Here is a 21,142-nt window from a genome sequence, read left to right on the forward strand (position 1 = left end):
TCCTCATCCTCTGCTAAGAGGAGGTGGACAGCGTTGTGAGGACTGTTGTCACTGGACTGTCGTATGAACAGGTTTTGTATTGTGAAGAGCCAAGTCTTACGGCCAACTAACAGACTGTACAGTGTGTCACCTTTCATTGCAATACATATATACAATAATATAGGCTCTCTTGCCCATTGAGAGGTGTGTCCCATCGTCCTCTCCTTTCCTCTTCTCTTCTCCTCTGCTCTCCACTCCTCTCTTTCTCTCCTCTCTCGACCCCCTCTCCTCTCATCCTCTCTCCATTTCTCTTCTCTCTTCTCCTCTTCTCCTCTCTCTCTCTCTCCTCCTCTCTCCACACATCACACTCCTCTCCTCTCCTCCCTCTCTCTCTCCTCCTCTCCTCTCCTCTCCTCTCCTCTCTCTCTTTTGTTGGCCCAGTCTGTAACTGTCTGCATACTAAGCAGGGCCCCATACGGCCCAATTTGCACTGCCCAATTTACTGGTGTCGCTTCAGATTAGTTGGGGGAGAAGCGGAGACCTTCTCACTGATCCCACCACTGTAAGGATGGAGGGAGGGAGGAGGGAGAGGGAGGGAGGGAGGGAGGGAGGGAGGGAGGGAGGGAGGGAGGAAAAGGAGGAGGGAGAAAAGGAGGGAGGGAGGGAGAGTGGGAATGAGGTAGGGGAGGGAAGGATGAACGGGATGGGAAGTAGCTGAGTTGACAGACTTTGAACCGCATCCTCAATACAAATGCATATATTTGGACACATGCTCTCTCTCTCGCTCTCTCTCCTCTCTCTCTCTCTCTCTCTCTCTCTCTCTCTCTCTCTCTCTCTCTCTCTCTCTCTCTCTCTCTCTCTCCTCTCTCTCTTCTCTCTCTCTCTCTCTCTCTATCTCTCTTTCACACACACACAGACACACACACATACACACACACACACACGCACACACGCACACACACGCACACATGCACACATGCACAAACACAGAGTAGAAAACGTCAAAGCAAACAGATAATCCTACCTGCACACACGCACTTGCACACGCAATGTACTGTCGTCATATTTTAGATGTACCAGTCCCACTGTCACACCACTAACCCCCAAGGTAGGATGAAGGCATGGATGGGGGAGGGAGGGAGGAAGGGAGGGAGGGAGGGAGGGAGGGGAGGGAGGGAGGGAGGGAGGGAGGGAGGGAGGGAGGGAGGGAGGGAGGGAAGATAGGATGATGGGGGACAAGGAATAGAGGGAAAGGCAGCAAGCTGACAGGACTGTGACAGGACTTAATTACCACAGCCAGCAGCGTGCGCTCCGGAAGACATTTCTAGGGATTCTTGTCATTTGAATAGATTAAAAGGCTTTTCATTGGAACTAAGCTGCTTCACCACTGGGCTGCCTCTGCCTTGGATTTAGAACTCAGAGTCCAACTGTTGGGAAGGAGAGAGAGATGGAGGGATGAGAGGAGGAGGAGGAGGAGCAGTGGGAAGTGTCACACAGGAGGAGAGAAAGTATAGCACTGGAGAGGATGGTACAGGAGAGGAGAGGATTGGGAAGAGAAGGAGAGCTGGATTTGTATAAGGTATGAGACAGGGGGGACATTTGTTATGTATGAATTCCAAAAAAAATAGTCACTTAAATATAGTGTTGGAATCCGTCTCGGCGTTTGAAATCACCCACTTCCCTCCCTGTACCAGTATACTTCAGTACTTGTCTTATGTGGCCTGCTGTTTACCTGCAGTTTTCTTTATACTGGGATTCGTGGGTAAGGGTGCATCGATACCAAGAGCCCCGTGAAACGTGTCAGACATGAAAGCTTTTAGTCTTATTCACACATAGAAGTTGTTGAAAAGTACTGTATTTGAGTATATTTCATTTTCCAGTACAAATCACAATACAATTGGCATGGTTAGCAGACACATTTTTTTTTTTGATAAACTTTTTCTCCCCCTTTTTTTGTGATTTTTCTCCCATCCCAATTTCCTCTCGTGCCAATTCTCCCACCTGTCTTGATCGTTGCTCGCATGTGCCCCCCACTGGCTGGTCGTAGGGAGGATAGAAGCCCATCACATGTCCCCTCCGATACATGTGGAGGCAGCCAGTCACTTTTCACCTGCCAGCGCGGACTCTCATTGGCGAGGAGTAACGTGTGGGAGGCTCACACTGCCCTCGCCATTTTCCTGTCTTTACTGTGCAGGCGCCCTGACCGACCTGTAGGAGTCGCTGTTTACAACACCAGATTACCACCCTTCGACTCCCCTCCCGCTAACTCTGCTAATTGAGTCAGTATGACGGCTGGCCCAAGCCGGAGGCAGTGCTGACAGCCGGATTCGAGACCGGTGTCTCTTGCGTTGGTGACGAGCGCAATGTCCGCTGCACCACCCCAGCCGCCTGTTAGCAGCCTAACTTAAAAATGTCTACAATGTAGGGCGGCTAGGTGGCGCAGTGGGCAAGGCGCTCGCCACTAACGCAGGAGATGCTGGGTTCGAGCCCAGCTCTCTGCGTTGCTACCAGCTTGGCTGGTCGTTCATACTAACACAATTGGCAGTGTTAGGGGTGGGAAAGCTGGTGGACGTTGTGGACAGCGACTCCTACAGGTCGGTTGGTGCGCCTGTACAGCAGAATCAGGAAGTATCGGGGGCAGCGTGAGCCTCCCACGCGTTACTCCTCGCCACTGAGAGATCGCGCTGTTCAGGTGAAAAGATGCAACAGCTGCCTCCTCGTGTACCGGAGGGGACATGTGATGCAAGGCTTGGTCCTCACTGCAGCCGACCAGTGGGAGCCATAGTCTAGCAACGTTTGAGACGGGAGGGGAGAATTGAAGGGAGAATTGGCGAGGCGAAATTGGGATGGGAGAAAAACAGAAAAATAAGGAGAAAAAGTGGATACAAAATAATAAAAAAACATTTCTACAATGTATATACCGTGGATGACGATATAGTAAAAATCCATATCATTGCATGGATCCATGATGATAATTTCTAATTCTGTATACCTCCCAGCCCTAAGAATGCTGGATTTCTCTAATGGAATTTTTTTTTTACATGCAGGATTTTCCATTCATTAATTTCCTTTACTAATTCTCTCTCTCTCTCTCTCTCTCTCTCTCTCTCTCTCTCTCTCTCTCTCTCTCTCTCTCTCTCTCTCTCTCTCTCTCTCTCTCTCTCTCTCTCTCTCTCTCTCTCTCTCTCTCTCTCTCTCTCTCTCTCCCCTCTCTCTTCTCCCTCTCCTAACCCCCCCCCCCCATGTGGCTGCAGACACAGAGGGCTGTGAGCACACCTGGAGGAAGTTCCACGGCCACTGCTACAGGTACTTCAGCCGCAGGCACACCTGGGAGGATGCAGAGAAGGACTGCAGAGAGCACAGCGGCCACCTGGCCAGCATCCACAGCCTCCAGGAGCAGGACTTCATCAGCGGTGAGTTAGGAGGAGCAGACAGGTTGGCTTGAGACAGAACAGGATGCACAGAATTGGGATAACAGTTATATTATTAAAAAGAACACGACATTACTATAATGCCTTACATAGTTAGTGAAAGAACAGGTGACAGATAAATTGAATGAAATAATGTTGTATTAGTCAGAAACTTGTTTGAAGGGGGAAAAGTTATTTTGATTGTCATATTACAGATAATAGACGATAATATGAATGCTGTCCAAATGCAAATTATTATTTTGAATTTACCGCATCTGCATGACAGATTTATGTTACAGATCACAAAAGGATTACATTTTCAAACTCACGTTCTCATCCCAAGTGGGACAGGAGAGCAGCGGGCACAACACAACACCTCTTCCAAAGTCTCTTTCACAGGATTCCATCATATAGTTAGTAAATGCTAGTCATGGCACGCTGGCGAACACTGGCGTCAGTGCTGTTGCCAAGACTTCCTGAACTTCATTCTCGCCTTGGTTTTTCACCTCTGGCGCTGCTCCACCACTAGCTACTCCTGTCCTAACGAGGCCAGGTCACCAGTAGCAGCCGTCCCTGCAGTGTTGGACCTGCTCCATGCCTCGGCAAGACGCCAGACCATGCACTGCCATCCATCTACACCTACACTCCTTTTACACAGGCACACTTACCCAAAAAGTGTGTTTAATTGCCTCGAAAATGGACGTCTCCACCCCTGCAATAAGGAGAGCAGCACCATTAGGGTGATTAATGGGCCTAGTAATGATGTTAATCAGATGACACACCATGATTGAAATTCCATTACACACACACACACACACACACACACACACACACACACACACACACACACACGTGCACGGGTGCGTGCACACAAGTACAATGTGCATGTACACACGAATGATGTTAATCAGATACACCATGATTGAAATTCCATTGAATACGTGCACCTAAATCTCATCAGCGAGGCATCACAGACAGGGCATGGTCATTTGCCTCTGCTCAGGGAGGGGGTTGTGATAAGATCTGAGTCGTGCCTCCCAAGTATGCATTTCTTAGCTCGGGGGATGGATCATATTCAGCCTTACATCAATGCTCAAGGTATGTAGGGCGTCCCCAAGTGGACTCAATGTGTATAGGTCTGCCCCCCCCCCCTGGAGTCTTGGAGGGAGGTCTAGTGCAGTGGTTCCCAAAGTCGGGGTCGCGACCCAAAGGTGGGCCGTGAGCAGCCACGGGTGGGCCGCGAGATGATTTAAAAAAATAATTCTTTTTTTAATTTTTTTTTTTTTGTCAGGCCACTGAACTTAGAAGCAGGCCAGGACAGTGTTTCTAGTTGTATTCTAAAATTCTATTCTATTGTATTCTAAAATGTGACTATATGGTTTTATATTAACTTAATAAATAAACAAAAACGAAAAATCTACTTATTTCAACGAACATTTCAAACTAAATAACAGATTATGCACATAAAACGCTGAAAACAACCGAAGCAACAATAGTATTTTAATGAGGCTATTATTATTATCATTATTATTTTGCAACAAGTTAGCCCTCTCATAAATAGCACATATAAATGAATAACTAACTTGAACTAACTTAAAAGGATTGAAGTGATATTTGGCTTAAAAAATCGGTCACATGGCAAAAAAAAAAAAAAAAAAGAAGTCTGACGATGTCCATTGGGCCGCGGCTCTCTGACGCCTTATTTTCTGGGCCCTGGCCTGAAAAGTTTGGGAACCCCTGGTCTAGTGGACCCACAGCAAAATGGGGAATAGTATAACTTCATTATTCACCTTAATCACCTCGTTGCCATGAACGCATTTCAATGAGCAGGTGACTATATTTTCATATATTTCAAAACATGAAAACGACAAGGAAAATGATGTGAAGTGAGCGGGCACTTCCACATCAGTAGAATACCACCCAAACATCACAGTCGAATAAACGGTGGCAAAGTGAATAAGGTGAATTTAATTTGATACACGTCATTATAGTAATACAGTGAACTTTTTGATCAGAGTTTTCTATCTTCTCACTGGTGTTTCCCCAGAACAGTATGACTGTTTACTAAATCTAAAAACTAAATCATTCTCAGATGATGGGTCCATGTCCTAATGCGTACAGTATTTTTTTGATCTTCTGTATGTAATGCTGGAACAGAAGAAAATGGGGTCTTTCATTTGTGTGTGTGTGTGTGTGTGTGTGTGTGTGTGTGTGTGTGTGTGTGTGTGTGTGTGTGTGTGTGTGTGTGTGTGTGTGTGTGTGTGTGTGTGTGTGTGTGTGTGTGTGTGTGTGTGTGTGTGTGTGTGTGTGTGTGTGTGTGTGTGTGTGTGTGTGTGTGTGTGTGTGTGTGTGTGTGTGCGTGCGTGCGTGCGTGCGTGCGTGCGTGCGTGCGTGCGTGCGTGCGTGCGTGCGTGCGTGCGTGCGTGTGTGCGCGCGTGCCGATCTTCCACTTTACATCACTTCATTGCTGGATTACCCTAACCCTTATCGCACTGGCTCTAGTGATTGGCTCACACTTAAGGTCCCCAGAGTTTGCACTGAATTAGGAAAATCTGCTTTTAGTTTCTGTGCTCCAGACACATGGAATGTTTTGCAATGCACTTTAAAACTCAATTCATTAGTATCTATTTGTCAGTTTAAATCTTTAATAGCCAACCATTTAACCAGAGTCTTTTTAATTGTTTTTAATTATCTTAAATATTGAATTGATTGACTTCCTGTTTCTACGTTGTTCTTTGTATTTATTATGTGATGTAATGAAAGCTTGCTCTGAGATTAAATAAAGATTGAATGTGTGTGCGTGTGTGTGTGTGTGTGTGTGTGTGTGTGTGTGTGTGTGTGTGTGTGTGTGTGTGTGTGTGTGTGTGTGTGTGTGTGTGTGTGTGTGTGTGTGTGTGTGTGTGTGTGTGTGTGTGTGTGTGTGTGTGTGTGTGTGTGTGTGTGTGTGTGTGTGTGTGTGTGTGTGTGTGTGTGTGTGTGTCATCCAGGTCTGAGCCATGATAACACCTGGATGGGGCTGAACGATCGCACTGTGGAGGACGACTTCCAGTGGACAGATAAAATGGACCTGGTGAGAGACATTCACTACCCGCTGAGTTCAGTGTTCAATACACATCAAAAGCCCCCCTAAAGTGATACAGTAGCTCTACTGATCCATACAGAACAGTTACGCTCTATAATAAATGCCCATTAATTAACAGTGCTTGATAATGTTGACAAAAAAGGAGAGGGTACATTAAGACTCTCGTGTTCAGATGTGATTTCTTTTCTTAGATGCCTGTCTAACTCTGTCTATCTCTCTGTATTTCTATGTTTCTTGTGTGTCTCTTTTTCTCTGTGTGTGTGTGTGTGTGTGTGTGTGTGTGTGTGTGTGTGTGTGTGTGTGTGTGTGTGTGTGTGTGTGTGTGTGTGTGTGTGTGTGTGTGTGTGTGTGTGTGTCTGTGTGTGTGTGTGTGTGTGTGTCTGTGTGCGTGTGTGCATGCGCGTGCGTGTGTGTGCGTGTGTGTGTGTGTGTGTGTGTGCTGCCGCCTGCTTTGTGTGTGATGATGTAGCAATATGAGAACTGGCGTGATAACCAGCCAGACAACTTTTTTGCCGGAGGGGAGGACTGTGTGGTAATGATCGCTCATGAGACGGGGAAATGGAATGACGTGCCCTGCAACTACAACCTGCCCTACGTCTGCAAGAAAGGGACAGGTGAGAGACAAAGATACATTGGGGGGGGGGGGTTGGGGCGTGACATCACATCACGTATGGTTGCTGTCGGGTGAAAAACATGAATTAATTTATGTTCAGGGTTATGACCATGCATATTCTTTTATCAATGCATTTTTTTTTTTTTTTTCGTCAGCCTGTTCTCTCTAAGTCCTTCATTGTTGGAAAATCAATCGACGTCTTGCTCTCACCAACACTGTTACAAAGGATCAGATTAAACCGAATATATATATTTATTGATTGATATATATTGCATAATATTTGTATATCGTTTTAATATCCCTTGTATATTCCTTGTACATATACACGGAATATCCCTTTAGCCTAGTACAGACCATAATATTTCATTCTCCTATTGGACAGCGGTCCACAGGCGCCAGGGCCATGCCTCCAGAGTCAGGTTCAAAGCCACCGTCAAGACATGTCTGTACATGCCCGGCCTTTGCCCAAGAATACGAGACAGAAATGAGGTTGGCACTAGATTGTTTGCTGTGCATATAAATATGGCGCAGGTGAATACAGAAGCACTTAGTAACTAGAGTTGAAGCCTCACCCACGATACTCTGTGCGGTGAAGTATGGCCTTTTTGGCCCCAAATAGAGCATTGAGACCGCGTGCAAATTAATAACTGAAGTGTCAGAGTTTGGCGCTATACCGTCGAGTGCGACATATTTCTATTAAGTCAGTAATAGTCTATTTGTGTATAGTGTATCGTGCGGCTAAAGTTCTACAGTGACCAGCATCACCAACGCTTCCTCGTACCAGCTAGAGTGCTTATCCAGGCTGGGCTGCTTTCATAGCGCTTTCACCCGAGGAGACCTAGACGAGGATCGTGTGGACATGTACACTGGATTAATCTACCCGACGACTGCATAGCCATTTACGGCTGGATTATATTTGTTTTGGTCCTGTGATTTAGGAGCGGAGAATCGCCGACGCCTACACGTGTGTGGGATTTACCCTGTGAGGAGCCACGTCGAGTCTGCGCCTCAGAGAGCCTGAGGCAGGCTAGCTTTCTTCACTGTGGAGCTACAGTCTACGGAGAACAGCTGTATTCGTCTGTGGATCAAGAGACTATTGCACCGTCTCCTGTACTTGGAGTCTCCTTAGTCATCGTTGACCAGACTCTCTACTACCGACAGATCCTCTACCCCTGCTGGCTTACAACCGGGGGGACCCTTCAGTATCTCCCGCTATATATATATTACCAGTGCACCATAGATATAATTCCCTAAGATTCAGGTCGTATAATTACCTCCTGCGTAACCAGAGAATGGACATTCATTATTGATTTGCCTACGCACATTCCTTTGCCTTACAAGTGCATTCAAAGTATAATAGAGAAGTATATTATGTACCTTTTGCTGCAATAAATACTTAATTATAACTTTGTGTGGAACCGATTTATTGTGGGAAGTGTTCATCATATTTATATATCATGTACTGTATGGCCAGTAATTAAAGTACATAAAGCGGTAGTGGTTTAATGATACCATACTTATCAATACAGTCAGGGAATTGTACCCCTCAGTTACAAACACCTTTCTCTTTTTCTTTCTCCCTCTCTTTCTCTCTCTCTTTCTCTCTCTCTCTCTCTCTCTCTCTCTCTCTCTCGCTCCTCTGCTCTGTCATTCTTCCTGGATATGTAAATTGCTCTCTTTCCATTTTAATCTTTAAACTTTAATCTGACAGTAGGCCAGAGAGAGAGAGAGAGAGAGAGAGAGAGAGAGAGAGAGAGAGAGAGAGAGAGAGAGAGAGAGAGAGAGAGAGAACAAGTTTGACGAAAAGGGTGAAAGAGAAGCAACCTATAAAACCCATGGTCTTCTGTCACAACTTAAATCTGAAGTCACCAGTATCTAAGGTCTCTCAGAGGAATAGGCGTTATGCTGCGTTTATATGGATTCAGGCAGACGGTAGATGGCAACAGTAGCGGTAGGTGGCATTGCTGTCAAAAGTTACAATATTTAAACTTTTGTCTGTCCTCTGTGACGGGATTTACAAGCGGACGTTACATGACTACAATGTACATTAAGACAACATGTTATATCTTGACAATTAGAGGCTAATCATTTTTGTGCAACAATACCTACATTTATAATATGATCAGAGCTTAACAAAAGGCTGACATAATTAGCAGCCGATTAACAGAGCTATCTTTGTTATGCAGAAGGTTTGTTATGCTGTATTATTGAATTAGCGTTAGTAGATAACAAGCTAGAAGAGCAAGGTCACCGTTAGCTAGTAGACAACAAGCCTGCTAGAAGAGCAAGGTCACCTTTAGCTAGTAGACAACAAGCCTGCTAGAAGAGCAAGGTCACCTTTAGCTAGTAGACAACAAGCCTGCTGGAAGAGCAAGGTCACCTTTAGCTAGTAGACAACAAGCCTGCTAGAAGAGCAAGGTCACCTTTAGCTAGTAGACAACAAGCCTGTCAAATCTAAACATGTCTCGGCTCTGCTGAAGAGACTATCATCAGGACTCTTCAATCAGTCTATGTACTTCAGGCTCACAGTTATTATACCCAACAATATACTTCACTATATATCCCCACTCTCTTGGCCTGCAGCAGAGGAAGCACATAAGTGTTCTCATATCACACACACCCCATTTCCTCTAATTACAATTTTCTCCACCACTTTGGGTGAAAATAAATACATCTTAAAATGTGCGAAGTGAGTTGGAAGGTTTTGTAGGCTACTGGATATACTTTGTCTCGGGGGTCAGGTGAGGTCAGTGAAGTTATTTCCAGGGAAAGTTTCACAATATATATAAATATATACTATGTCAGTGGCTATCTCCTCTTGTATCTTGTCCTCCCACAGTGCTGCAGCTGCACCGTCATGTTACTGTGAAGCATGGGACAGAGGCCTACATGCTCCTCAGAGCCTATTAGAGCTTATTTTTCCTGAGCATTTGCATAGACCGCTGACCAATAGCAGGCAGACAGACATACCGTATTAATAGCTGTAGGTGGAGATTAGTGGACTGGTCTAGAAGATGAAAGAGTTGACTAGAGTAGCAGTTGTTTTTTTGTTTGTTTTTCAAAATAGTGGGTCACAAAAAAAGCCTTTGGTGGCTGCATCCTCGTAGTTTTAACAGTATCAACACAAGTTCAATAATGGATATTGGTTTTAACATAAGTCTACCATAGAACTGAGTCTGGTTTGTGCTGTATAGACTTGGGGACTAGTGAGGTTCCACCTGTGATTTCCCCCCATTGAAGTATCACAGCCAAACCATATTGTGTAGGTTCATAATTTATGACGGAGGTATAAATTATTTAATGCTTATATTGTAACAACCAGTAAAGATAAATGTTTTAATATTTATTTTATATTGTAATCCTCTACTTGTTTCCATGGTAACTACTACTATTGCCTCTGCAATCTTTGACCACTCAAGAGCACAACTACTTTTTTTTTTTTTCATTATTTAGGTTTTTCGCAGAATTTGTCCCCATCTTTGTTTTCATTGTATCCATGAAAACGATGGTGTTTAAAAACAGCCAAGTCAGGTAATCATGAGGATATAATTTCAATAGTGTATTCTGTCTGTTGTTTTGACTATTTTGGTTTTGTAACGTGGTCCTCCACCGCGTTCACTCTGGACTGGTCTTAAAATGCTGAGGCTGTAGTAGTTACCATGGAAACGAGGAAAGATTCAATTGCATTTGATTAGGTCAGTGTTTCTCAAAGTGGGGGGCGCGCCCCCCAGGGGGGGCGCAGAGGCATGACAGGGGGGGCCTTGAGATTTATTTTAAAAAAATTAAACTTTTTTTTTAATTTTTATAATTTTTTTGGATTACAGAAAATTATCACTAAAGTGCTATCTGTTGCAGCTGCACTGTTCTCCATGAAAATACCATTTCTCAAAATCTGAAAATCATTATTTAATAAAACACAGAAAAGGATCACCAAGTTACTCTGGATAAAAAAAAACCTTTACAGACAACATTGAGACAAAGCTTCCTGACACATCTCCATCCAAACTCTTGGAAGAACTCTTTGAAATCTCATCTGATACCACCTAGAAAATATTTTGGTCCGCCAAAGGGGGGCCTGACAGAAAAAGTTTGAGAAGCACTGGATTAGGTACACATTAGGTCTTGTACCCGTGACTTTGGCAACCATGCAAGGTGCCAACCTGCTCATTGGGAGCAGTTAGTGGTTTGAGTGTCTTGCTCAAGGACACTTTGCCATACGCTGCCAAGAGGAGCCGGAAACTAACCGGGAACTTTCAGTTTACCAGACGACCACTCTACCTCCTAAGCCACTGTCCCCCCAAAAGGAAAAGGAACCAGGCGGGTCTGAAAACGATCCAGGTCTCTAGAGAAGGAGATATTTGTCAGGGAGGTGTTGTTTTCTCTCTCCCACATAATGTCGTCGTCTTATCAGTGGTGGTCGTTGGCTCCAGACAGAGTATTCTCCGCCTGATTTCTCAGCTCAGCACACTGCTTCTCTGTTCATCAAGGAGCCCCAGGGCTTGATTGGGTGATAGCGGTACTGTGGTGGGCCTTACTGTAATCTGTCACCCAGAGGCCAATCAGGGCGATGCGTCATCTGGATGGTGATGAGGGGTTTTGTCTGTCTGTCTGTCTGTCTGTCTGTCTGTCTGTCTGTCTGTCTGTCTGTCTGTCTGTCTGTCTGTCTGTCTGTCTGTCTGTCTGTCTGTCTGTCTGTCTGTCTGTCTGTCTGTCTGTCTGTCTGTCTATCTATCTATCTATCTATCTATCTATCTATCTATCTATCTATCTATCTATCTATCTATCTATCTATCTATCTATCTATCTATCTATCTATCTATCTATCTGTTTTAGTCGACAGCGAAAGATCTACGTATCTATAGATAGATAGATAGATAGATAGATAGACAGACAGACAGACAGACAGACAGACAGACAGACAGACAGACAGACAGACAGACAGACAGACAGACAGACAGACAGACAGACAGACAGACAGACAGACAGACAGACAGACAGACAGACAGACAGACAGACAGACAGACAGACAGACAGACAGAGTATTGAACAATCCCTTTTTTTGTACGAGAGCCTGATACGTGTTTTTGAACTTGGACTACTCTAATTGCCCATCGGACTAGATTTGTTTGTTTTTGAACTGTGCCGAGCTTGAACACCACCAGGCTCGTCACAATATATATTTCAACTACTCTCTCCAACACCTGCAGTTGTTTGCTGTGGCCATACAATAGTGGACCGTAGAAGCACTGTGTGGTGAGTGAATATGTACCACCACGCTCCTCCCAGTAGCTTGCGAGTGAGAAAACACAACACAGTTTGGCTCCTCTCTAATCCTGTGTGACACGATCGCCTGTAGGTGTAACGATGCTTGGAGCCCACTGGGCCCCCTGTGAGTACTGAGTGGAGCCTGCATCCAGCTGTCTGCAGCTTTCACTGGGGCACTAAATCATCCTGGCTACTGTCTGCCAGCCATCCAGAGGGAGAGAGACACACACACACACATAAGGTACAACAGTATACAACAAGTACCACAAAAGCACATAGCATGTACTATAGACATTTACAATGATGTTTTCGACATCGTTGCTCCAGGTGAACATCCGGTCTGCAACATTTAAACACTGAAGAAACCCGAAGGGACTCCTGGAAAACCTCTCCTGTAGGAAGAACCCAGCTCGGCCCATGCATGGGGTGCAGCAGTGAATCCATATAACTGGACACTGTCAGAAATCACTGGGGTCTGTAGCACCCAATACTCTCACCTATAATATAATTTACAAGGACCAGAATAAGTTGTGGATGCATACTGTACATATAGTGTAATTGTCTGAAAACAAAGGTCTATAAACATGTGTCAAAAGGTCTGTAGACCTATACAGACACAGGGCTGTGTTGTGTTAGCAAGTGGTGGGTCCAGTAAGTATAGTTTTTATGGTTTGTAACCGACCCCAATCGCACAACACAAGACAGGTATGAGAGTAAGCCAAAACAGGGCATTTATTTATTACATAAACAAAAAGCGGCACAGTCCCTTTAAGGGAGAACACAAAAACGCTAAAGTCAAAGAAATATGGAAAATGCGGCACTGTGCCTTTAAGAGGCGAACAGGCTAAGGGACTAAGGCTAAGGGACAGGGCCAGGGCTAAATGTCAAGGACCAGGACCAGGGGCACTGGAGAGGGGGACAGGGACAGAGACCCGGAGAGGCGGGCTGGAGACAGGGACAGAGAACAGGGTTAAGGCCTTGGACAGGGCGAGGGCCAGAGCTGCTTACAGGGATGAGGACAGGGTTCCGACGGCGGAGGCCTGGCACGGGGACAGGGGCCCGACGGCGGAGGCCTGGCACGGGAACAGGGGCCCGACGGCGGAGGCCTGTCACGGGGACAGGGGCCCGACGGCGGAGGCCTGGTACGGAGACAGGGGCCCGACAGCGGAGGCCGGGGGGAAGAGGCGCCATCCTCCCGTGGAAATAGGGAGCGATGACGCGCCGGCTTGACGTCTGGAGTGGGAACACTGGAAACCTCCCGTAGAGAATTAGAGAGCGAAGACGGTGTCCCACTCCAGGCACGGAGATCCTCTTCCTCCTCCTCGGGTGCGCAGAACAAAGGGGTACCAGGGGACCGGGGCGAAGAGACGCATCCTCCCGTGGAAATAGGGAGCGATGCGCGCCGGCTTGACGTCTGGAGTGGGAACACCACTCCAGGCCTGGCACGGAGATCCTCCTCGGGTGCTGCAGACGGGCAGCGCAGAACAAAGGGGTCCCAGGGGACCGGGGCGAAGAGACGCATCCTCCTGTGGAAATAGGGAGCGATGCGCGCCGGCTTGACGTCTGGAGAGGGAACACCACTCCAGGCCTGGCACGGAGATCCTCCTCGGATGCTGCAGACGGGCAGCGCAGAACACAGGGGTCCCAGGGGACCGGGGCGAAGAGACGCATCCTCCCGTGGAAATAGGGAGCGATGCGCGCCGGCTTGACGTCTGGAGTGGGAACACTGGAAAACCTCCCGTAGAGAATTAGAGAGCGAAGACGGCGTCCCACTCCAGGCAAACGGCGACAGGTGGTGAATGGCTGGGCCGTCGTCTCACGCCGGAGACGCGGCAGGTGATGGTGATGTACAGAATAGTAACGTACAGCACTCCATGAACACAGACACAGATACAGAACGACCCGACCAGGACTGGAAGGGAGGTCCAGGTATATAAAGCCCTCTGGGGCGCTAATCATAAACTATGACAGCTGCGTGAAGGTAGTCCAAGGGTGGGGGCTGGTGAAGAGTAGAGGAGAGTAAATCATCGCAAGGGTGGGGGCTGGTGAGGGAGAGTAGACAGGGAAAAGTTCAGGGAACAGGCGAATCCTCACAGTCACATGCCGGTGTTCGTAATGTCCTTGTTATTCTCCTCTGCATACACACACGTACACACACACACATACAGACACACACATACAGACACACACACAGACAAACGTTAAAAAGCAGCAGACTGTGAAATTTCAAATTGTCCAATTGTTAAGTGTGAAACGTGAATATAACTGTTCAAAACAAACACTCCAAGATGATTTAAGTAGGTTCCGAAGCGCTACTTTGAAGATTAGCTCAGGTGGCTTAGGGAGTATTTGGGGAGTAAAGGATTTATCATGGACATTTTGTACCTAAGCAAGCTGTTCTAGCCCCATGCCCTTTGTGCTACAGGACCCTCCCTGGCTCAGAGCTGGCATTTACAGCCTAGTCCCATAAGAACACAGCTGCTTTTGGTTTGTCTCAAAATGTGACCTTTCCTCCCACCTCCACGCATTCTAACTCCTCTTAACACCCATCACGGGGGCGAGAAATCATTTACCAGCGCATGATTGCGTAGGTTTAAGCCGGCTATCTAATGCAAAGCTGCCTTCTATTTATGTTGAGTCAGTGATTGTCTCAAGCGAGGAAGGAAGTCCCTATTACCCTTTCCCTCCACAACACATTAGACTTTAAATGTGGCGTGAAATCTTTCATCAGGGTTAATGGCAACAATTCTCTGTGTTAAGAAGTAGGGAGGCAATAGGGAGATGGAATAGAGAAGGCGATAATAATCAAGAGGGAGTGGAAAGGTGGTGCTGTCAGATTTAATCCTCTCCTGTTCTTCAGAGGTTATGGGACGTATTCTCTCTGTCACTATAGATGGGTTTTTCAACTTTCTTCAGGTACCAGTGTGCATATGTAATCCCTGATCAGAACAATGACGGGAACTATAATATCATCCACACTTAATGACAGCTACTTCAGTTATAAATGATAAATGAGTGAGTGTCGTGGGTTTTCCTCTGAGCACCGTTGAGAGTGAGTGTTAAGAGACAGATAGTGGACCCAGAAGCAGTCACAGTTGAACGGGATTTAGCCATAGACGTAATATTTTTTTTTTTAATGTGTGTGTAAATTGTATATATATATAATAATAATAATACACTTTTTATTACTAACCTGGCAGATATTTTATACTGTGATTCCAAATGTTAAGATATAGTTAATCTTAATGTAGTTCTAACATTTTCATACAATGCTCATCATTTTAAATAGTATAGTAGATGAGTAGATGATTGAAGCCACCTTGGGATTTTAGTGGTTTGCATTTCAAGATAACATGTTCCTCCATTACACGAGCCAGCGGGTGTTGATGGTTGAGACAAGGAGACATGAACATGCAGGAGAAGACTGCGGCATGTCCTTACAACACCTCCCTGACATCTCCTGACAAGGTGCTATGAGTTTAGTCAGTGTGAGAAGTTGCTATTTTGCCAAGAAGCAGAAAGCCATGCATGGGGAGCTTTGTTTCTCAGCTACGTGACTGCCATCTAGGGAGGGACAGAGTTACTGCGCCCTCACCTTCACCTCATCAACCTCCATGAGGAGATTAGCACTGTATGAGAATGGATAGATCTGTGTGATGTGTGGGCGCTTCCCTCAAGGTTAGGCCAGTCTCTCTGCCTCTCTGAGTGTCGGTGTTCTTTCCTCCTCAGCGTGTACATGAAACTTTTCTGAGCAGGCCAGCACTCACTCACTATACCTACAGCACTGTGCTGTTCTGGTCAGCTCCCCACTCACTCACTATACCTACAGCACTGTGCTGTTCTGGACAGCTCCCCACTCACTCACTATACCTACAGCACTGTGCTGTTCTGGACAGCTCCCCACTCACTCACTATACCTACAGCACTGTGCTGTTCTGGACAGCTCCCCACTCACTCACTATACCTACAGCACTGTGCTGTTCTGGACAGATTTGGGCACATAACATCAGTGCCTGGTAAACTTTGGCAGCAGTGCTTGACTCAAAAAAAGAAACACAGCCGTCAAATGGATGTTCGATGATGTTTGTGTTGAAACCAGAGGAACCAATGTTCAACCTATTTTTGCTAATTTACCCTGACCTGTGTGAAAGTCTTGAGACCAATCAATATTCAAAATGACCTTTTTCCTTTCATCTCTCTCTCTCTCTCTCTCTCTCTCTCTCTCGCTCGCTCTATCTATCTATCTATCTATCTATCTATCTATCTATCTATCTATCTATCTATCTATCTATCTATCTATCTATCTATCTATCTATCTATCTATCTATCTATCTATCTATCTATCTATCTATCTATCTATCTATCTATCTATCTATCTTCCCTCAGTGCTCTGTGGGTCCCCGCCCACTGTGGACAATACTTTCCTGATTGGCCGAAAGCGCTCCCACTATGACATCCATTCGGTGGTGCGCTACCAGTGCGCTGATGGTTTCCTCCAGCGCCACGTGCCCACTGCCAAGTGTCGTGCCAACGGCAAGTGGGACCGACCCAAGATCATCTGCACAAAATGTGAGTGATACAAGAGGAGGATAACCCTCCTCAAACGATGCTCCTCAAACATTATTGAAGTATCTACAGTATCATATCCCTCAGACCATCAGAGACTCTCCCTCACTCTCCACTTTCAAATCCAGACTCAAAACCTACCTGTTCTCTCTAGCATTCACCCTTCCTTACCCATAACCACCCTCCTCCAACCTACCACCCCCTTTTCCCCTGCCCTACGTTCTCTCCTCTCCTGCCCCGCCCCACCCCACCCCCCTCGGTTTCCCTTACTCACTTCCCGACTGTCTCCCCTACTGACTCCTGTATTTGTTATCCGTTACTCTTGGTTTTATGTTCTTGTGTATTCATATTGTTCTCCGTTTCCCTGTGGTTCTATGTTTTCTTAGTTTTTTTGCCTATTGTCAGCGACTTTGGGTAATTGAAAAGCGCTATACAAAATAAATGAATTATTATTATTATTATTATTATTATTATTATTATTATTATTATTATTATTATTATTATATTAGGGCTGGGCATATGGGGACAAATGTATGTCACGACTTATTTCATTTATCAATATACAGTAGGCTATATCTGCTTAGGTATGGAAAATCACATTAGACAATCGAATTGATCATCACAATGGGCTGCATGGTAATTGGATGTATGATATACTTTCAAGCTGAAACTGTCATTTTCAATTGACATTTTGAGAAATGTGTTTAATATGTTTTAACCAAATTGCCAAAGATTCACAATATAAAAAGAAAACACACAATATGATATACAGATATATATATATACAGATAGATATGTATATATATATATATATATATATATATATATATATATATATATATATATATATATATATATATATATATATATATATATATATATATATATACAATTATAAATATTATATCTAGCCCAGCCTTGTGCCAGACACTTTGGAGGTCATTTTCATGTGTCAATAGCCACGTTTCCCTCCAGGTATTTTAATGCGCAATTTGAATTATTGCATTAGTAAAAGCTGGATGGAAATGGCAAAAGTTCCTAAATGTTTGCAAAAAAAATTCCAGGCTGGATTTTGGATATGTTGATAAAGGTTTTATGCACTAAATAGACGATGGAAATACATTTATAGAATAAATAATGACGTGTCGTAGAGGATAAATGCTTCCATGACTGCTCAGCAGTTTGGTCCGATTCCACTGCACAAAACTCAACGGGTTCAAACGTCCTGACATGATGCAGCACAAGGCTGTCTGTGAATGATCACAACTTCCCCAGAACTGTCTGGTGTGCTGCTGCGCTGGGGAGAACTATCAAATGTGCAGCTGCTATTGTAATACATGCTGGAGCAAATGTAATATGTTCATGGTTTTGTTATAGCCATATAGGCTGTAACATCTATACCATGCCTATCCCATATGTCATGGCATAATACCTTTAGGTAGCGTAATAACATGGAAATGACATCACCCCTGTTACAATTGCTCCCAGTAACTCTTATAAAACGTTGGTTCATGCATCAGTATATTGGCCTGCGCTTCTGTCTTCATCTTCCTTCGGAAAGCAAGAAATATGGTTATGTGAGCTGACACGAGTGAACCTGCCCAATGGTAATCAATTCTAGACAGGCAAGCTTCGTTTTTTCGATGGATGTCTTTTCCTGACGTTGCTACAGTACGTTCCGTGTTCAGGCAGAAAGTTCATCTGCCCTCAACCCATCCCATGGAAACGCATCCAATTTGCAGTCAATTTATTTTGTGCCCATTTCAAAAGTTTGCTTAGAATTCACTTTACAGTCGGATGGAAACACGGCTAATGAGACCAGAAGCGATACTAAGATATTCTCATTCGTCTACTTTTATATCCTCTGGTGTCCTTTCAGCTTTACAAAGAAGTGTATTCTCCCTTCGACTGACGATGTCATATTTCAGCATAATTTCTATATTTACCCTTTCGGATGAGATACCGCGTGCTGGTATTTCACATTGTGCCTTGTGGTATTTCATTCTGCATGTTATGTGACAGCTACGATGAAATACGGCAGCTTCTGTCCTAAGTGATAAAGATGACTTTCCCCCCCTTTTCTTATTATTTCCGTTCATCTGTCAGCGCTCTTGTGTTTTTTCTACGGCGCAGAAATTACAGCATCGTTATCTTTCATTCCAGAGGCATGCGTCTCTGTTGACCAAATTCATAGAAGGACCAATAAAGATTCAATTTGGCAGCACATCCCAGGAACGAGCTTATAGTCAGGCTCTAAGTGGGTGGCCGGCTCAGTGCTGTGATACACTGCTTAGAGGCACGCAGCTATTCTGTGTGAGATACAAATGGATTCTGTAGCCTGGAGTGCCGGCTGAGGCTGTTGTACAGAGTGTGTTTGTGTTTGTGATTTTGACCTTGTTCTCTTTGTTTCCCTGCCCCCTCTCTTACCTGTTACCTCTCTCTCTCTCTCTCTCTCTCTCTCTCTCTCTCTCTCTCTCTCTCTCTCTCTCTCTCTCTCTCTCTCTCTCTCTCTCTCTCTCTCTCTTTCTCTCCCTCTCTCGCCTCTCTTTTCTGAACACCCTCTCGTTCTTTCATTAACACTCTGCCGTGGCGTGTGCTCTCTCTCCAGCCCGACGGTCCCACCGTTACCGACGCCACCACCACAAGGGGAGGAGGGAGCGCAGGAAGCACCGGAAGCACGGCCACAGAGAGGGGGGGCACCACGGGGGAGACCAGGCTCACAACCACGCCCACTTCTGAACCAAAAACAACCTTTGACGCTCCTCCCCTCACCTCCCCTTCCTCTCTTGCTCTCCTCTGCTCCCTCTCCACCCCTCTACACCTTTACACCCCCACCAAATCCCCCCTGAAACACGCTCCTTCAGCCAGAAACTCTCCCCGCCCTCCTAGCCCTGCTCTGCCCCTCTCCCAACACCTGTCCTGCCGCCCAAGCTTCACCCCCTCTGGCTCTCAGAGTCAACCTGTATCATACTCTACTCTGAGGCCCAGGCCAGAATACTGCTAGGCCTCACTGGGACAATAACAATCCCTTTGTACTGTATTTAATTTAATTTAATTCTTTTTCTCCTTTACTTTTCACTATGTTCCTTGCCCCCCCCCCCCCCCTGACCCATTTACTTTGTCGTCTCTTTCTTGACCTGAAATGTGCGAGGCCTGTTTGCAGGGGAGACGTGACCTCGATACCTTTTTGTTCTCCCTGCATTTTAACACTCTCAGAGAGAAAGCGGTTCAGTGCAAATTGTAAATAACCATGACAACTTCATTTAACACGCTGTACCAAAACAGTCAAGGAATACGCCGGGGTCCACGATTTGAGTCTTTATTCTTCTAAGATGACACACGTTTTCTTCACAGTCTAATTGCTTGACTCTGGTGTTTTTTTTTGTTTTGTTTTTGCACTTAGTAAGACATTTTACTTGACCAACAACAACCTGAGCAAATTTAAACCTTTTACTTTTGAGGCAGAAATGGTTTCCGGTAACCGAATAATTTGAGTGGTTGCCGTTATAACTTCTCGTCAATTATACACTTGGTTACCGGGCCCAGAGAGGAACGTGGACAACGCATCACCTCACATTACATAACCCAAATCGGCTTTTCAGGAGAGTTAAAGGGTCCCCAAACTGCTTGCTTTGTGTCCTCTCCAATGATCATTGTTCCAGGTTAACCTGAACCTTAACCTGAACCTGTGTGATTTTGTGTTTTTGCGCTCATGTCCAGCAGGACGGCCCTAAGTCCTGTTTTGTTTTCCCATTCTGGTTTCTATGTCTAGTTCTTAACTTGCGTGCTGTAGATGTCCCTTGCATTATATGTATGTCTCTTCCTCTTTCAAATATTTTATTTCCCACTCATATTTGATAATTGATGGTCTGGCTTCTAATTTTCTGCGGATTGACTGCTATGGTCTCATAAGGAGCAATTGCACTTGTCAGCCAGCCAGCCAGCCAGTCAGAAAGAGAGAAAGGGGGAGAGAGAGAGAGAGAGAGAGAGAGAGAGAGAGAGAGAGAGAGAGAGAGAGAGAGAGAGAGAGAGAGAGAGAGAGAGAGAGAGAGAGAGAGAGAGAGAGAGAGAGAGAGAGAGAGAGAGGCAGGGAATCTGGATTCTTAATTGCAGCTGCCCCCTCATATGGCACATCAAACAGAGATATGACAGGGCTCTGTGTGCAGCCTTTGGGCACAGCGCTGGGTCCATAATTAGCTTTCTAAAGTAGTGCAGACAGATAGGACA

At 45.4% G+C, this 21,142-nt stretch overlaps 1 protein-coding gene across 1 annotated transcript; it reads left to right on the forward strand.

Moving 5' to 3' along the window:
• Positions 1-1,050: 1,050 nt before the first annotated feature.
• ncanb (neurocan b) lies at positions 1,051-20,163 on the forward strand (the record flags this gene model as incomplete). Its single annotated transcript, XM_084308438.1, has 6 exons — positions 1,051-1,087; positions 3,234-3,392; positions 6,377-6,459; positions 6,941-7,085; positions 16,736-16,918; positions 19,524-20,163. The coding sequence occupies 6 exons, from the start codon at positions 1,051-1,053 to the stop codon at positions 19,652-19,654; spliced, it is 738 nt and encodes a 245-aa protein (XP_084164564.1). The 3' UTR covers positions 19,655-20,163.
• Positions 20,164-21,142: the final 979 nt, after the last annotated feature.

Source organism: Notolepis coatsorum, assembly GCF_963971535.1.
Source record: "Notolepis coatsorum genome assembly, chromosome: 2".
Lineage (NCBI taxonomy): Eukaryota > Metazoa > Chordata > Actinopteri > Aulopiformes > Paralepididae > Notolepis > Notolepis coatsorum.